At 40.1% G+C, this 13,333-nt stretch overlaps 1 protein-coding gene across 13 annotated transcripts in view; it reads left to right on the top strand.

Annotated features, from left to right (window-relative positions):
* The window catches only part of PCNT (pericentrin), a 78,683-nt gene that overhangs the window by 3,782 nt on the left and 61,568 nt on the right, over window positions 1-13,333 (top strand). For 10 of the 13 annotated variants that reach the window (XM_027666180.1, XM_027666178.1, XM_027666172.1 and 7 more), the window contains exons 2-10: window positions 1,379-1,561; window positions 3,025-3,075; window positions 3,900-4,079; window positions 4,826-4,969; window positions 6,611-6,775; window positions 7,395-9,872; window positions 9,958-10,050; window positions 10,273-10,449; window positions 11,366-11,621. In XM_027666180.1, coding sequence (XP_027521981.1) covers window positions 1,379-1,561; window positions 3,025-3,075; window positions 3,900-4,079; window positions 4,826-4,969; window positions 6,611-6,775; window positions 7,395-9,872; window positions 9,958-10,050; window positions 10,273-10,449; window positions 11,366-11,621 — 3,727 coding nt within the window. Of the gene's footprint in view, window positions 1-1,261; window positions 1,562-3,024; window positions 3,076-3,899; window positions 4,080-4,825; window positions 4,970-6,610; window positions 6,776-7,394; window positions 9,873-9,957; window positions 10,051-10,272; window positions 10,450-11,365; window positions 11,622-13,333 lie in introns of those variants that run through there. The other 3 variants (XM_027666174.1, XM_027666177.1, XM_027666167.1) reach the window with 3 other exon arrangements.

The following is a 13,333-nucleotide window of genomic DNA, read 5'->3' as shown; positions in this document are numbered from 1 at the left end:
GTGCTAGAGTTAACACCTGATTTCAGAGAACAGTATTTGTGTCTTACTGCAGCTTTATGTACTGGCCTGTTCATTTTGCTTATCATGAAAGGCACAGGACATCAGGTGATCTGCATTTAATCTGCATTCAGTATTAATAAGTATAGAAATTAAAAATAAGCTGTTTGCACCTAAGTGTTTTTTATCAGCTGGTAAGAAACAGCAAATACAACTTTGTCTTTCTGCAAGTACACCTTTTAAACAGGCTACTCAGTTGTAGCAGATGTGTATCCATATTTCTGTGGAGTAGCTAAGGTGTCAGTGGAAGTTGCTGTAAGGGGAGGGAACTGAACTAGATCCATTTCACAAACTGAATGAGAAGACACAAAATTTTTGTGTGAGGTGGCTGTTTGACAGGAAAACCAAGCTGTCTAGCATTGGATTTTCATATGTATTGCAGGTAGAACTTGGCAATGATGTTTACATCCAGTCATCATACAACTATCTGTTTTGTCTCATCACAAGGATGTAACACTGCACTTGATAAACCATGGCTTTAACCTTGAAGAAGGCTTTTTTCTTATGAGAAGGATATCTGGATTTATGCTGTGAGGGAGATGTTACTTGGAAATGCTCCCTAAACACAATACTAGAGTTGAAAATAACAATAATCCTTTTTAAGCTGTTTAAGGTGCTAGGGAGAGTTGGGTAATAAATTCTGTCAGTGACATTCTTTACAGGTCCCTGGAGCTTTGTGGAGCTGTGATAGCCTGATAAAGTAGAGCATCTGATTCTTCAACAAAAGAAATTAAAATGACCTGGCTTAATTGATTTTCTATTTATGTACTGGAGGCTGCTTTCTGGCGAGGAAGTTTTGCTGTATTCTCTTAAGGGGGTGGCAGGGAAGGAGCATGAGGATTCACTTCCGTTAATTTTAATCTCAAAGCTTACGCTGGCAAGGATCTGTTTAGATATATTTGTAGGGGTGCGCTGGCTTTGGCACCGTGACAAGGGGGTTCTCGTTTTTGCTAGTCTTGCAGAAAGACTGCTCAATTATTATTTTTTCCTGATGCTTCTAGTATATTGACAACTCGTTCCTTCGCTGATCTACCTTGCTGTAATTCTGGATTGTCATTAACACACAAAGTTTCACTGAGTAAAATTTGATTCTTGTGTTGAAATGAGTCTTTAGCACTGATGTGAGATCTGTTGCTTAATGGCTCAGTCATCCAGTACGTTGTGAGTGCATGGAAAGTAGGGAGACAAAGCAGTTTTTCTGCAGATGTATAGATTTTATCGAGACAGGATTTTCATTACCCATGACTGTGTTAATCTTGTGGTCCTGCTACCTTTTCCTCGCTTACCTCTCCCTCTACCTCTTCCAATCTTTTCTGCACAGTTTGCTTACTTCAGACAGCGAAAAGCAAAGAGCGACGTCGCGCAGCCGCAGAAAAAGGCGGCGCAGAGGAAGGGCTCGGCTGTCCACACGCATGACGTTCCGGAGGAAGAGCACCCAGTAGCAGTTGGTAAGGGAGTAGAGAGTAAGGATGAAGACACCAACCTACTAGAGGCGACAACAGAGGTAAATCTTAGTATTTCTTGCCTTGGCTTCGCCCCATCTGCAGATAACAAGTGTTCCAGGTGATTGTGGTACTTGGGCGCGAGTTCGCTGGCACTGGCACTCTCAACGAGCTGCCATTGAGGAGGAATTAAACTGGTGTATTTTCACTTGTAATAATTCAATCTGTTACAAAGTGGTGTCAGGTATGGAGTAAGGCATCTCCATGATACGGCCTGGACGGCTGGTAATGTCAGGGAGCTGTTAGCCTGCTAAATTGTGGTCTTTCACCTTTCACTGCCATGGACTTCTCTTCTTCTGGTTACATGGCTGTGACTTCATGTAATAGCAAATCTGGATTAAGAGGTATAGCAGATGAGCTGCCAGAACTTTATAATGCGTGTTATTAGTCTGGTTTTGTATCACTTTGCTGGCTCAAAAGTGCTTAATGTTTTCTGAAACATTATTATTTATTCCAGCAAGCTCTCAATAGCCATTGTAAAGCCAGTATAGATGTTATTTCCAATGCCGGATTTGTTTAAAATGTGACTCTGCTTGTGCCTAATGTGTATTTGCAAACCTCCAATAATGGAGGATATGACTTTCATGTATGATCCTGGTTTCTGTTTTGGGGGTATCCCTGATGCTTTCAGGATATCTTCAACATAATGCAAAGGCTGTTATGAAGCTACACACCGAAGTGTTTGAGAAAAAGCATAGTATTTTGTCATTCAGTCACAGGAGTGTCCTTACTATATTCATGTGAACTTAAATTCAAAAAGAAACAAAAATCACTTACAACTTCTAACCAGCTTTTGTCAAAATAGCTGGTTTATAAAGCAGCTGGAATTCTAGGTTACCTGGAGAGGGCACTTCAAGGGAGACAGTAATCATTGGGAACTACTTCATACAGATTCAAAATACGGGGAGGGCTATGGGCTGCCTTTTCCAAATAGTGCTATAGTCATCTTGGTCTTGTTGGGAATTTAGTGAAAGGGAAACATCTTTCAAGATACCAAGCTACCTTATGGACGTGTGTCAGAAAAAAGTACTTCTTTTGTAGTTACCTGAATGGTTTCAGCATGTTTGTTAAATAATCTCCTGTCAATTTACTAGTATTTAGCAGGAGATCAGAGATTGCTCAGCTGTATTGGCCAGCCACAACAGCTGAGGATCAAACATTGAATCTCAGTGGTGAGGCTTAGCCCTAAATTTAAGTAGACATTTATAATAATTTTTGCTTGTTTGTTTGGTTTTTGCTGTTAATTATTTCATTTTACCATGGAAGACCAGCTGGGTTTAGCATTAAAAGTCAGTCTCTGACTGATATGTTATCTCACAACATGGACCTTTCTGGCTCATGTGCTTAGGGTGTTTCCAAAATAATTCTGGGTTTCCTTATTTTCCTTTTTTTCCCCTCTTAATTTTCCTTATTTTCTTTTAAAATGGCCATGATTTAGTGTCTGTTTTATTTGTTTACTTACCAGGGGAATGCTGATTTGTCCAACTGGGACGTACTGAATGATCATGCAACTGAAGTAAGTGTGAAAGAATGTATCTTTGGTAAAAGATCCTGTATAGGTCTGTGATAGTTGGTTGCTAAAATTATTAATTGGGCATTGTTATCAAATGAGATAAAACTGATGCGATTTCACTATTTTACAGTCTAAACCAGGCACTTTTTTGTCTGTACCGGCTGTGAAATTGGTTGCTAAGAAGTTTTAGTGAAATTGTAGACTTTGTCCAGAGAAATTTCAATGATGTATATAATTGAAAAGTAGGTTCATTCTTAGTTGTTTCATGTGATACGAACAAAAAGTATTTAAAATGAAATACAAGATGCTGTATATCTTCTGTGAGAAATGTAACAATATTGCTTCTCAAAACCATAGGAATTTAGTTCTAATTGAAGAACTTAACATTGTTATTTTTCCTGTGGATGGACTGTTCTCCAGTCAGCACAAATGATTGTAAAAATTTTGCTTGTTTGGTAGTATTCTGCCTGCCCCCTCCCAAATTTCAGTCAGTTGTTGGAAGGTATTTATATCCCAATACATGCCAAAATGGCACATTGCCACCATTTCGTGCTATAGAATCACAACATGCTTAATTTACTTTTGTACCTTAAAGTATCATGTGAAAATATATTATTTATTAATTATTTTTATTTGAATTTTTTAACAATTAAGGACTTCATGTATATAGTGTTTCTATTAAACACAAAGTCCCAGTGTTGAATTACTTTAAAAGTAGAATTTACCTAGGACTTAACCTTGAAGCTGAGTTTATTTTCAGACTAACTGCAAACCAGAAATGATATATTATTTTAGTGAATAAATATGTTTTTGTTTCTTTCATGAAGAAAGACAGGATAAATTCTGCTGCAGAATACAGCGAGGCTGATGCTAAGGTGTGTCAGGCAAGGATAGCTGAGCTGGAGAACAGACTTCTGGAGAAACAGGAGGCAGTGGAAAAACTCACTGCACAGATGGATGAACTGCAGGACCAGCTCACACAGCACAATGACTCTATGCAGCTTCAGGTATGTTTCATAGAAGTGGATAATGGGATAATAATATTTCACTTTAATCCTGAAAATATTTAGGTGGCAAAACTGAAAAGAAGTATTTTTTTTTTAGTGTGAAGTGCTTCACCTTGATAACTGCAAAAAGCAGCATCCTCTTCCAATATATTAAAAAATAATATATTGAATTCTCCTTCTCTAGCAGTTCTATGTAAAGGTAAATTATTACCAGGTGATTCCTAAGAATAACTATTTGCCCCTTTGTGTGGTTTTCTTTTTTTTCCCCCTCCTTCTAGGACTGGGGAAACAAAGACATTTCCTGTTGGTGAGAAATAAATTGAAAAGATTAATTTGATTAACGTGAAATAGGATTAATGTGTCCCATCTCATTAGCTTCCTTTCACATGGCTGAAGGGAAGAGCTGACAGATAGGACTCATTTTAGGGAGCACTAAATATTCATTATATACTTTTTGAAAACCTTATTGCTTTTACATCAATTAGAGCTACAAATTTTGAAGTAAAAATGTTAATTTCATTACTGGTATCCTATAGTTTGTTTAAAAAGTCACTTTTGATTAGGTTTGTCATCCTTGAGATCAGTGTAAGACTCCTCTTTCATCACGCCTGCCATTGTCTTTGAACACCTCTGGTGCAAGTTTGTTAAAACTACGATTCTGTAGCAGCTTTGAAGAAAACTTACTTGGTTCCAAATATACTAGGAATATTTTAGCTTCAAAAGTGCACTTCTTGTGATCCCTGTAGGAAACTACTGTTCAAGAGCAGAATGAAATCATCAGGAAGCTCACGAGCTGCCTTCAACAGGCCAAGGAAGACCGGGATGACCTGCAGGAAGAGGCTTCACGCGTTGCTGGTCAGGTCCATGATTTACAGCTTCAGTTACATCAGGTGTGCCTCTCCTCCAGTCTCTGTGTCCTTACCAAGAGAGTAAGAACAGGTTTGGACTATGAATGTGGAAACATACTGAGCTGATCATGTAGCTCTTGCTAGTTCATATTGTAGCACAGCAGTGATAGTGATTTCAGGGCAAGGTGGAGCATTTTTTTCCAGAGAAGTCACGGAAATATCCTCATATTTTCCACTTGATTGTGTAATGTTTTTGGAGGTCATTACACTTCCTTGTTCATCAGTTAATAAGCCCTTGTTAGGGAACTTCACACAATACTGTTGGTGGTTTGGGGGTCTGTACACAACCACTGCTGTAATAACCTGAGTTTGCACGTGATCATTTTTCCTTTGCCAAAGCAATCTCGGAGTTTCTACTTGGGCAACTGGAACAGCTCAGCGCTTAGACAGAAACTTACTGTACTGAGGTAATGTGACTTGACTCAAAGAAGGAGATTTAAAAAAACGTGAAGATGGTTGAGGCAACCCCCTGTGGCACAGAGAACCTGCTTCAGTGCAACAAGTTGATCATGGATGTAATCCCTGGATAACGAGAGATACTGCAGCCTTTCATCTACTTTAAAATGTATTTTAAAAAATGCTTTATGTTTTGGTGATGCTCAGTGTTCTAATGGCTGTTCTCTCTGAACCCATATATTCATAGTCTTTGGAGCCTTGTAGTATGAGCCAAAGAGAAATATTTCTGTATACTTACCATTTCAGGTTTGCGGGATAAGAATTGCCCTAGGTGGGATTACATGTCTTGACTGTCTGGATAGGAAAGGAATGGGGTTTAAAAATTTTAAAAAAGGCAAACTGGGACTTTTTAGTTCAGGGGAGTTGCTCATGCCCTGGAAAATAAATCGTCTGCTAAATGAAATCTTGTAAAATAACAAAAAAATTTCTGTTTTCTATTTGCAATTCTAGTTGCTGTTGGTAAAATAGGTGGTAATAGTGAAAGTTACTCTACAGATGTTTGTTGGGATTTGCTGCATAAGCCATTGAAAGACTGGGATAAAGCCTCTAAATAGCACTTGAGGCATACTCCAAATAATTCCAGTGATAGGATGCACATTGTTTGTGGAAGCATGTCAATTTTGATAATAGATGAAAGCACTAATACTGTCTTAGGTATTATTTCTTGGCTTTAGCAACATCTTCAGAAAAAGATTTTAAAAATGAGTAAAACACATTTTATGTTACCCCCATGGTGGAAATGTTTTCATTTGAAGGGATGTGGAGAGAGAAAAAAAAAAAACAAAACCCTTTAGTAATGAGCTGTAAATCCTTTGCAGAGAAGACTGGTTTTGTTCATTGTCTTCTTATTGGTATGTCCAGTCCATTGGAAGTTCTGCTTCATATTGGAGGAATTCAGTATGGTTCATTATGTTAGATTTTTAGGCTCTTAATACTGGAGAATTCATCATAGGGATGAATCATCTAACACATCTTCACAGTAAGAGCACCTAAAACATGACAAGTTTTACCTGACTTTTTAGGGAGATTCTTATCTGTTGAGAATGAAAGCCATAGGGCAAATCTGTAGTATATGAATGCAGTGTATTTTATGCAGACAGTGAGTCTTGTGCATGAGTTGTTTGGATACAAACAGACTTCTGACTGGGAGTACCCTTATGTGCTCAGGTTAACCAGATGCTGAGGAGTAAAAGTCTCAGGAAAAACGAAGGATTAGAAGCCCAGCAGCAAATGTCGCTGTTCCAGGATCGTCTCAGAGAGCAAAATGCCCACTTGGAGATGCTGCGCCAGAAAGCACATGACCTAGAAGTACAGTTGGAGTCTTCTCAAAAGGTAAAAACAGACACTGATTCCTTTATAATAATTATTTCCAATTTGGTGATAACTCGGACCTGCTGTAGTGACACAATCATGAAAAAAGTCTTCTTCTTTAGAAGTAAATCTGTAGGGATTGTGGTTACAAACATTAAAGGAACAACTTAAAAGGTCTGATCTCCTTTAAGACTGTAACCAGCAATGCCATGGATAGAAGCCTTAAAAGTTTAAGTGAATCAGAGGAGGCAAAATTTGACATGGCTGTTCTGTTGGCTTACTCCTGCCTATGGGAGGTATTTTTTCTGAGCTATGGGGTGGAGAGGTGTCTGTAGCTCTTGATGTTATTTTATTTTATTTGTAATTAAAATTGCTGAAGTTTGCGACAGCCACTATTTCCCTTCTCTCTGGAGTCAGTGGCATACCATTTTGGCAATTTGATATTTTTATTATCACATTTGAAGAGTCTTTCAGTGGTACTTTCCAATCTCTGTGCTTAAAAATTCTGTTGCATAGGCCAATGATACACCCTGCGCTTAATTATTGTTCTTGAAGGTAAATTAAAAGCATGAGGCTTAAGGCAATTAAAATCGTATCATATTTCAATGGCGTATTTCATATGTAATGTTTTGTTTTTAAGAATACCAAAGATAAAGAAAATCTCCTTGCCCAGATGGAAGAGGATATGAAAGGTACAATGCAAGAGCTATACAAAAGCATAGATGAAAAAGAGCAATGCATTAAAAGTCTTCAGGATCTGCTGGCAACAGAAAGATTTGGCTTGTCTGTACTACAACAAACACTTTCTCTCCGGGACTCAGAAATAACAGAGTTAAAGAATGAAATAGCTTTATCCAAAGTGAAAGAACAGCAACATATTGAAGAACTGAAAACCATTCATGAGAAGGATATTTGCAGACAGTTGGGTAACTTGAGGAATGAGCTGGAGAAGTGCTGCAGAAGAGAGATTGCAGTAGCCAAGCAGGCATATGAAGAAGAAATTATTTTAAAATACAAGAATGAGCTTGAACAGTTAAAAAAAGAACTCTATGCTTTGAATTCTGAAGAACATATTCAGAATTTGAATGGCATAATAATTGACTTAAATAGTAGTCTTCAGGAGTCTGAAATTAATAATGAAAATTTGAGGAAGAGACTTGAAAACCAAAAAGAGGACTTTCAGAGAGAGAAATCTGAAATTGAGACTAAATACAAGAATCTAATTGATGGCCTTAAGTGTCAACTTTCTGATGCAGAAGAGCAGGCTAAGGAAGCCCAACGATATAAACAAGAAAAACAGTCCTTGAATGAAGAGGTTCAGAAACTGAATTCTTTCATCCAGGAATTAAATGAAAAGCGACTTTATGAGGCTGAAAAAAGTATAGATGCAGGGCAAAAGCGTGATGGAGAGATTGTCTCCAATAAAAAGCTAATGAAATTGAGGGAAAACCCAATTTTATCAGGGGTGTCAGAGTTGCAGGTAGCAGGGCTTGAGGAGATGTGGGACAAACCACAGCAGTTGGAAGGTGGAGACGAGCCAGTGCACGAAGAACTGGAGTCCCAGTGTGAATCCTCAAGGGATCAGTTAGAAGAAATTAAGAATTCAGAGATCACAGAGAATAATGAAAGTAGCAAAGGAGATAACCTGTCTGAAGGACACTTGTCAGAACTGGGGCTCTTCAGTGGTGATGAAGGTATGTTGGCTAAATATCTGATTTCCATAGGAACACCAGAAGACTCCTATGCATCCAGCACTTCAGAAGGTCATGCCATCGAGGAGGGTGGATGCAGTACGTGTGGGCCAGACAACAGTGTGCTTCTAGAACCCAGCACAGGTTTTATATCTCCTCCATTAAACTCTAGCCTTGATGAGGGAACATGTCCTAGTGCCTTGGCTCAACAAGCTTTTGAAGAGGTGGGAGCAGAGGCGTTTGTTTTGTTTGTGCCGGATAACCGCCTGCAGGAAAACAAACTAAGAGACTACGGTGACGTAAAGGATGGTGAGACAGTGTGTTCAGCAGAGAGATGTGTGAAGCTAATTGAGCAGCTCCATCAGACGGAGTCAGCCTTGAAGATAGCTTATCAGGACACCCAAGAAGCTGTTGGAAAATGGGAAAAAGCAGTGTCTGAACTCTCTCATATGCAGGCAGAACTGGAGGAGGAACGTGCAGCACGGATCTGTTGTGAAAAAGAACTGGAAAAAATGGAGAAGGAGAAAGAACTTGAAAATAAACTCATGTTTCTAGTAAAGCAGCAGGGTGAGGGTGGAGGCCAGCCTCGCTGTGCTGTAGAGGCCCTGGCACAAGTGTCAAAACCCTCTATCTGGCAAGAAATGGTGAAGGACCTCCAAGAGGAAAGAGAAATGTTAATGGTGCAGCTGCGAGCTCAGGAGCAATTAGTGAAAGACGTTCAAGAGCAGAAAATGGCTTCTGATTCTGTGACAAGCGAAGTGCAGTCTCTCTTTGGCCGTCAGTTGGCTGCTTTGCAAAGTCAAAGGGATCAGATGCAAAGCCAGCTTGATGTGCAGAAGGCTAAAAACCAGAGAATAGCAGAGCTGCTCGGGCAGAAAACTGTATCTGAGGAGACGTTGCTAAAAGAACAGGAGTTGCTCAAAGCTGAAATCAATAACAAAGAACAAAATTTAGCACTTTTATTGAAGGAAAAAACAGCCTTAGGAGAAAGATTATCTGCTGTGGAGGAGGATTTGGTGAAAGCAGAAAAAGCACTAGTGGAGAATGCTGGCATCATTGAGGACCTTGAGAAAAACATACATGACCTTAATGCTGAAATGAAAAACCTCAAAGAAGTACAGGAGTGTGAAAGACTGGGCTATGAGGACAGGTTAAACCTTTGCAACCAAGAAATTCATAAACTTACTGCTGAAATAAAGGAAAAGAGTACTGAATACAGTGAGGTAAAGAACCAGTTGACTGAAGAAATTGCCCATTTGAAAGAGGCTCATTTGAATCTCAAGGCTCGCTTGCAGGAATCCTTTCAGGCTGCCCAAGCTGCACAGGAGGCTCAATCCAAGGTGGAGAAACATTACAAAGAGGAAATGGATAAAATGGCCACTCAGCACATTGAATTAACTGAAGTGAGTTTGACACACAAGAGAGAGGTAGGAAACTCTGGTAACTGCAGGAGTCGTGAGATTTCGTAATGCTTAAGGTTGCCATTGCAAATGTTTGTATGCCTGTTTTCAGATAGAAGAATTAAATGCTGAAATAAAAGATAAAGTGGAAAAACAGGAGAAGCTAGAAGAAAAAAAAAAGGAAGAGATTGCTGTAATAAAAAAGGTAAATGCTGTAATTGGGTTTATTTTGGAAAAATAAACTTGTTTTGCATTGTCATTTAAGTAGTGTAAACATTTTGGAGATGCAAAAGTGTATTAATTTTGTTTTTTTCCCGTGATGTCTTTGATTTGGGGTCAGCAGGAGGGGAGAATTCTGATTCAATAATTAGGGCTAAACAACCATACTTTGAAGAAAGAAAGCTTTTCATCTGCCTGTTCTCTGCAGGTACATGAACGAGAGCACGATCGTGAAATCTCTGAACTGGCTGCTAAACACGAAGAGGAGATGGAGAAGCTCCGTGCTGAACTGAAGGAAGAGCAGAAGCACCTATTGGATGAACTTCGGCAGCAAATGGCAGCCACACACAAAGCAGAGCAGGAGCAAGCTCAGCTCCAGTCCCAGGTAAAAGGAAGAAACACAGTGATTACTGTAGTACTGACCTGAGGTTTCATGATCTCCAGGAGGCACAGAAATCAAGGAGCCTTCTCCTTTAATTTCTGTGGGAATTGCGTGTGCTCTTTCATGTAGTGCTGCAACTGAAGAAATAGAGCTTGTCTCTTGGTGGGTGGTATTAGATGTTTCCTAGAGGAGTTCTCCAGGGTCCTCACTGCCGTTATATTTTAACGTTAATTCTGAAGGAAACTTAATTGCTTAAATTGATGGGTTTAAGGAACAAAAACAACTAATTTTTCATGTCTTGGTAAGTTTAACAAGTGAATTTAGGAACAATACTAAGCCCCACCCACTTTTAACTATCCCGTTAGTATAATCAGGAATGCTTTCTTGCATCTGAAGTATGAAAACTTGACTTTTTTCCTCTAGATATTTACTGGGTCTTTTAACACCTTCACTAAATGCAAAGTGGAAATGGAAAGAATATGTCCAGCGTTAGGTCTAATTACAAGCTGTTGGTATACTGGTTAGGTTAAGAATTGAGAAGTTTGGTTGGTCTGTTTTAGCTGCCATTTCTAACTGTTGGCTATTCCCCCCTTTTTTTTTTTTAATGAAGTGTGGTGAATTTTATTTCTACTTTTCCAATACCACTTCAGAATTTTAATTTTTTTAACAAATTATAACCAGTAGCAAATATAAGGAATTTTTTCAATAGGCAGTGAAGGGTTGGGGTGAGCTGGTGTGTGACAAAAGTCAGCTTCTTTTAAGTGTTCTTTTAAGGGTCTCTACCACAAAGAAAACATTCTCCAAGTACAGAAAGGCAAAACTTAGCTGTGTTTAACAGCTGAAACTGAAACTGGTCATGAAAAAAGCGAGCATGTTTCCTTAGAGGGGAGGGAGAAACCCTTCTTTTCCTCCATCACAGACACTGCACAGCCTTGAACTGGAAGCTTTACGCCTGACCTTAAACAATATGCACACTTCCCAGCTGGAGCTTACGCAGGCAAACCTGAGGAAAGAGAAGGAGACTGCCCTTGTGGAGCTGCGGGAGATGCTCAACGACAAACGTGCGCAGGAGGTGGCCATCCTGCAAAGCCGCCATCAGCTGGAGTGGGAGAAGATCAGAGAACAATGTCTGAAGGAAAAAGAAGACCTGAAGTCAAAGCATCAGCAAGAACTAGGTATTAAAATTGGGGAATAATGGCCCATTATTTTCTCCCTGCAGTTTCCTGACTTGGTGTAGAGCTGCCCTTTGAGTGACAGCTGGTGTTGCCTTGAATAGAGACAGGAGTTGGACTGCCACGTGCAAGGGTGCATGTTTTACATGTGAAAATAAAGTTGTGCAGACACAAGTTTAGCTTTTTTTCATCTGTATGAGTGTTTTGCCGTGTTCTAAACTGAACTAGTTGCTTTCAGGAGGCATTAGACCAAACTCTCATAAAGAACTAAATCAGTGCTAAGAGTAGAGCTCCTACTCCTTTTGTTTCTTCTGGAATTTTCTTTCCCTAGGTCAGTACTACCTGTGTCTTTCTGGGAAAGCTTCCTGGCTTTCCCTCTCAGTGGTTTCAAAAGGAGGATAAAGGAGTCAGAAAGGAAGCTCAGTGACAACCTGTAGTTGTGTGTCCTTTGGGATCTGTTTCATATAAGATTGTATTCTGGCATCAGCATGAGGAAAGCTGCACTTTGCAGTACTGAAGGCCTGCTGATGGTGCTCTTGGCATTGTTTGGGAAATTTGCCTCTTCCCAGGTCAGGAGACCATTTCTGACCTGTATGGCAGAGCTTGAGGAATTTCTGGAGAAAGATGAGTCTTGCAGCAATTCACTGGAGAACTTTACAGAATTACAGGCTGGTTGGGGTTGGAAGGACCCTCTGGAGATCATCAAGTTCAAACCCCTGCTAGAGCAGGTTCACCCACAGCAGGTTACACGGGATCATGTCCAACTGTGTTTTGAGTGTCTCCAGAGAGAAAGACTCCACAACCTCTCTGGGCAACCTGTTCCACGGCTCTGTCACCCTCACAGTAAAGAAGTTTTTGATCATATCCAGAGGGATCCCTGGAGATCACCACTACCTGCAGGGCTCCAGCTAGACTCTGCGCTGCTGATCACACCCCACTGAGCTCTGAAATAAGGTTTAGGACCCATTCCTTTAGTTGTCCTTCCCTACGAGGAAGAGAACATTCATTTAGAGCTGTTTCTTTTTGACCTAAGAGTAGGAAACCATTTGTTACCATCATGCAGTGAACTGATGGCACAATGGGGCTTGGGAGCAGGAGGAGGTTTAGATACAGTTCTTAGTATCAATGCTGTTGATGTGCCTTTTGGCAATGTAACTTAATATGAATGTAACCACTTGGGTGTAGAGGCTGAGAAGAATCTGGCATCAGGTGATACAGGAGGCTTGGTGGGAAGTTGTGGATACTGTTACCTGGGCGGCTAGAGGACAGACATTTCAGAGAGGCAAAGATTAGACATGACCCAACTTCTTTGAGTGCTGGGACAGTGTCTTGTAGCTTAGATGATATTTCTGCCTCTCCTGGGCCATTAGCTGGGTAGTTGGCACCAAGTTCTTGTTTCCCACAGAAGGACTTGACGTTTCCCACAGAAGGACATTATAAATTATTGAATATTATAAATAAGCCAAGGCAACAATGCTTTGATGCTGTGGGAAGGTGGCTGATAGGCCTTTACAGGGTACCTGCAGACCAAAAAAGGGGCTGAACAAGAAGCTGGAATGAATCTGGGGAAGAGCTGGGGAGGAAGAAGCCAGTGGTGTCAGAGATAACTGAGCAGATAATGGCATCTGTCTTGCAATTTGTTTCCTAGGCATTCATAGAAGAAATTTGATATTTGCTGCCTGCTACTCCTGCTGTGTCCCTGGAGACGATTCTGT

Source organism: Corapipo altera, unplaced genomic scaffold, assembly GCF_003945725.1.
Source record: "Corapipo altera isolate COAL_440 unplaced genomic scaffold, ASM394572v1 81, whole genome shotgun sequence".
Taxonomy (NCBI): Eukaryota; Metazoa; Chordata; class Aves; order Passeriformes; family Pipridae; genus Corapipo; species Corapipo altera.
Note: the sequence above shows the minus strand (reverse complement) of the source record. Positions and strands in the feature narration are given on the sequence as shown.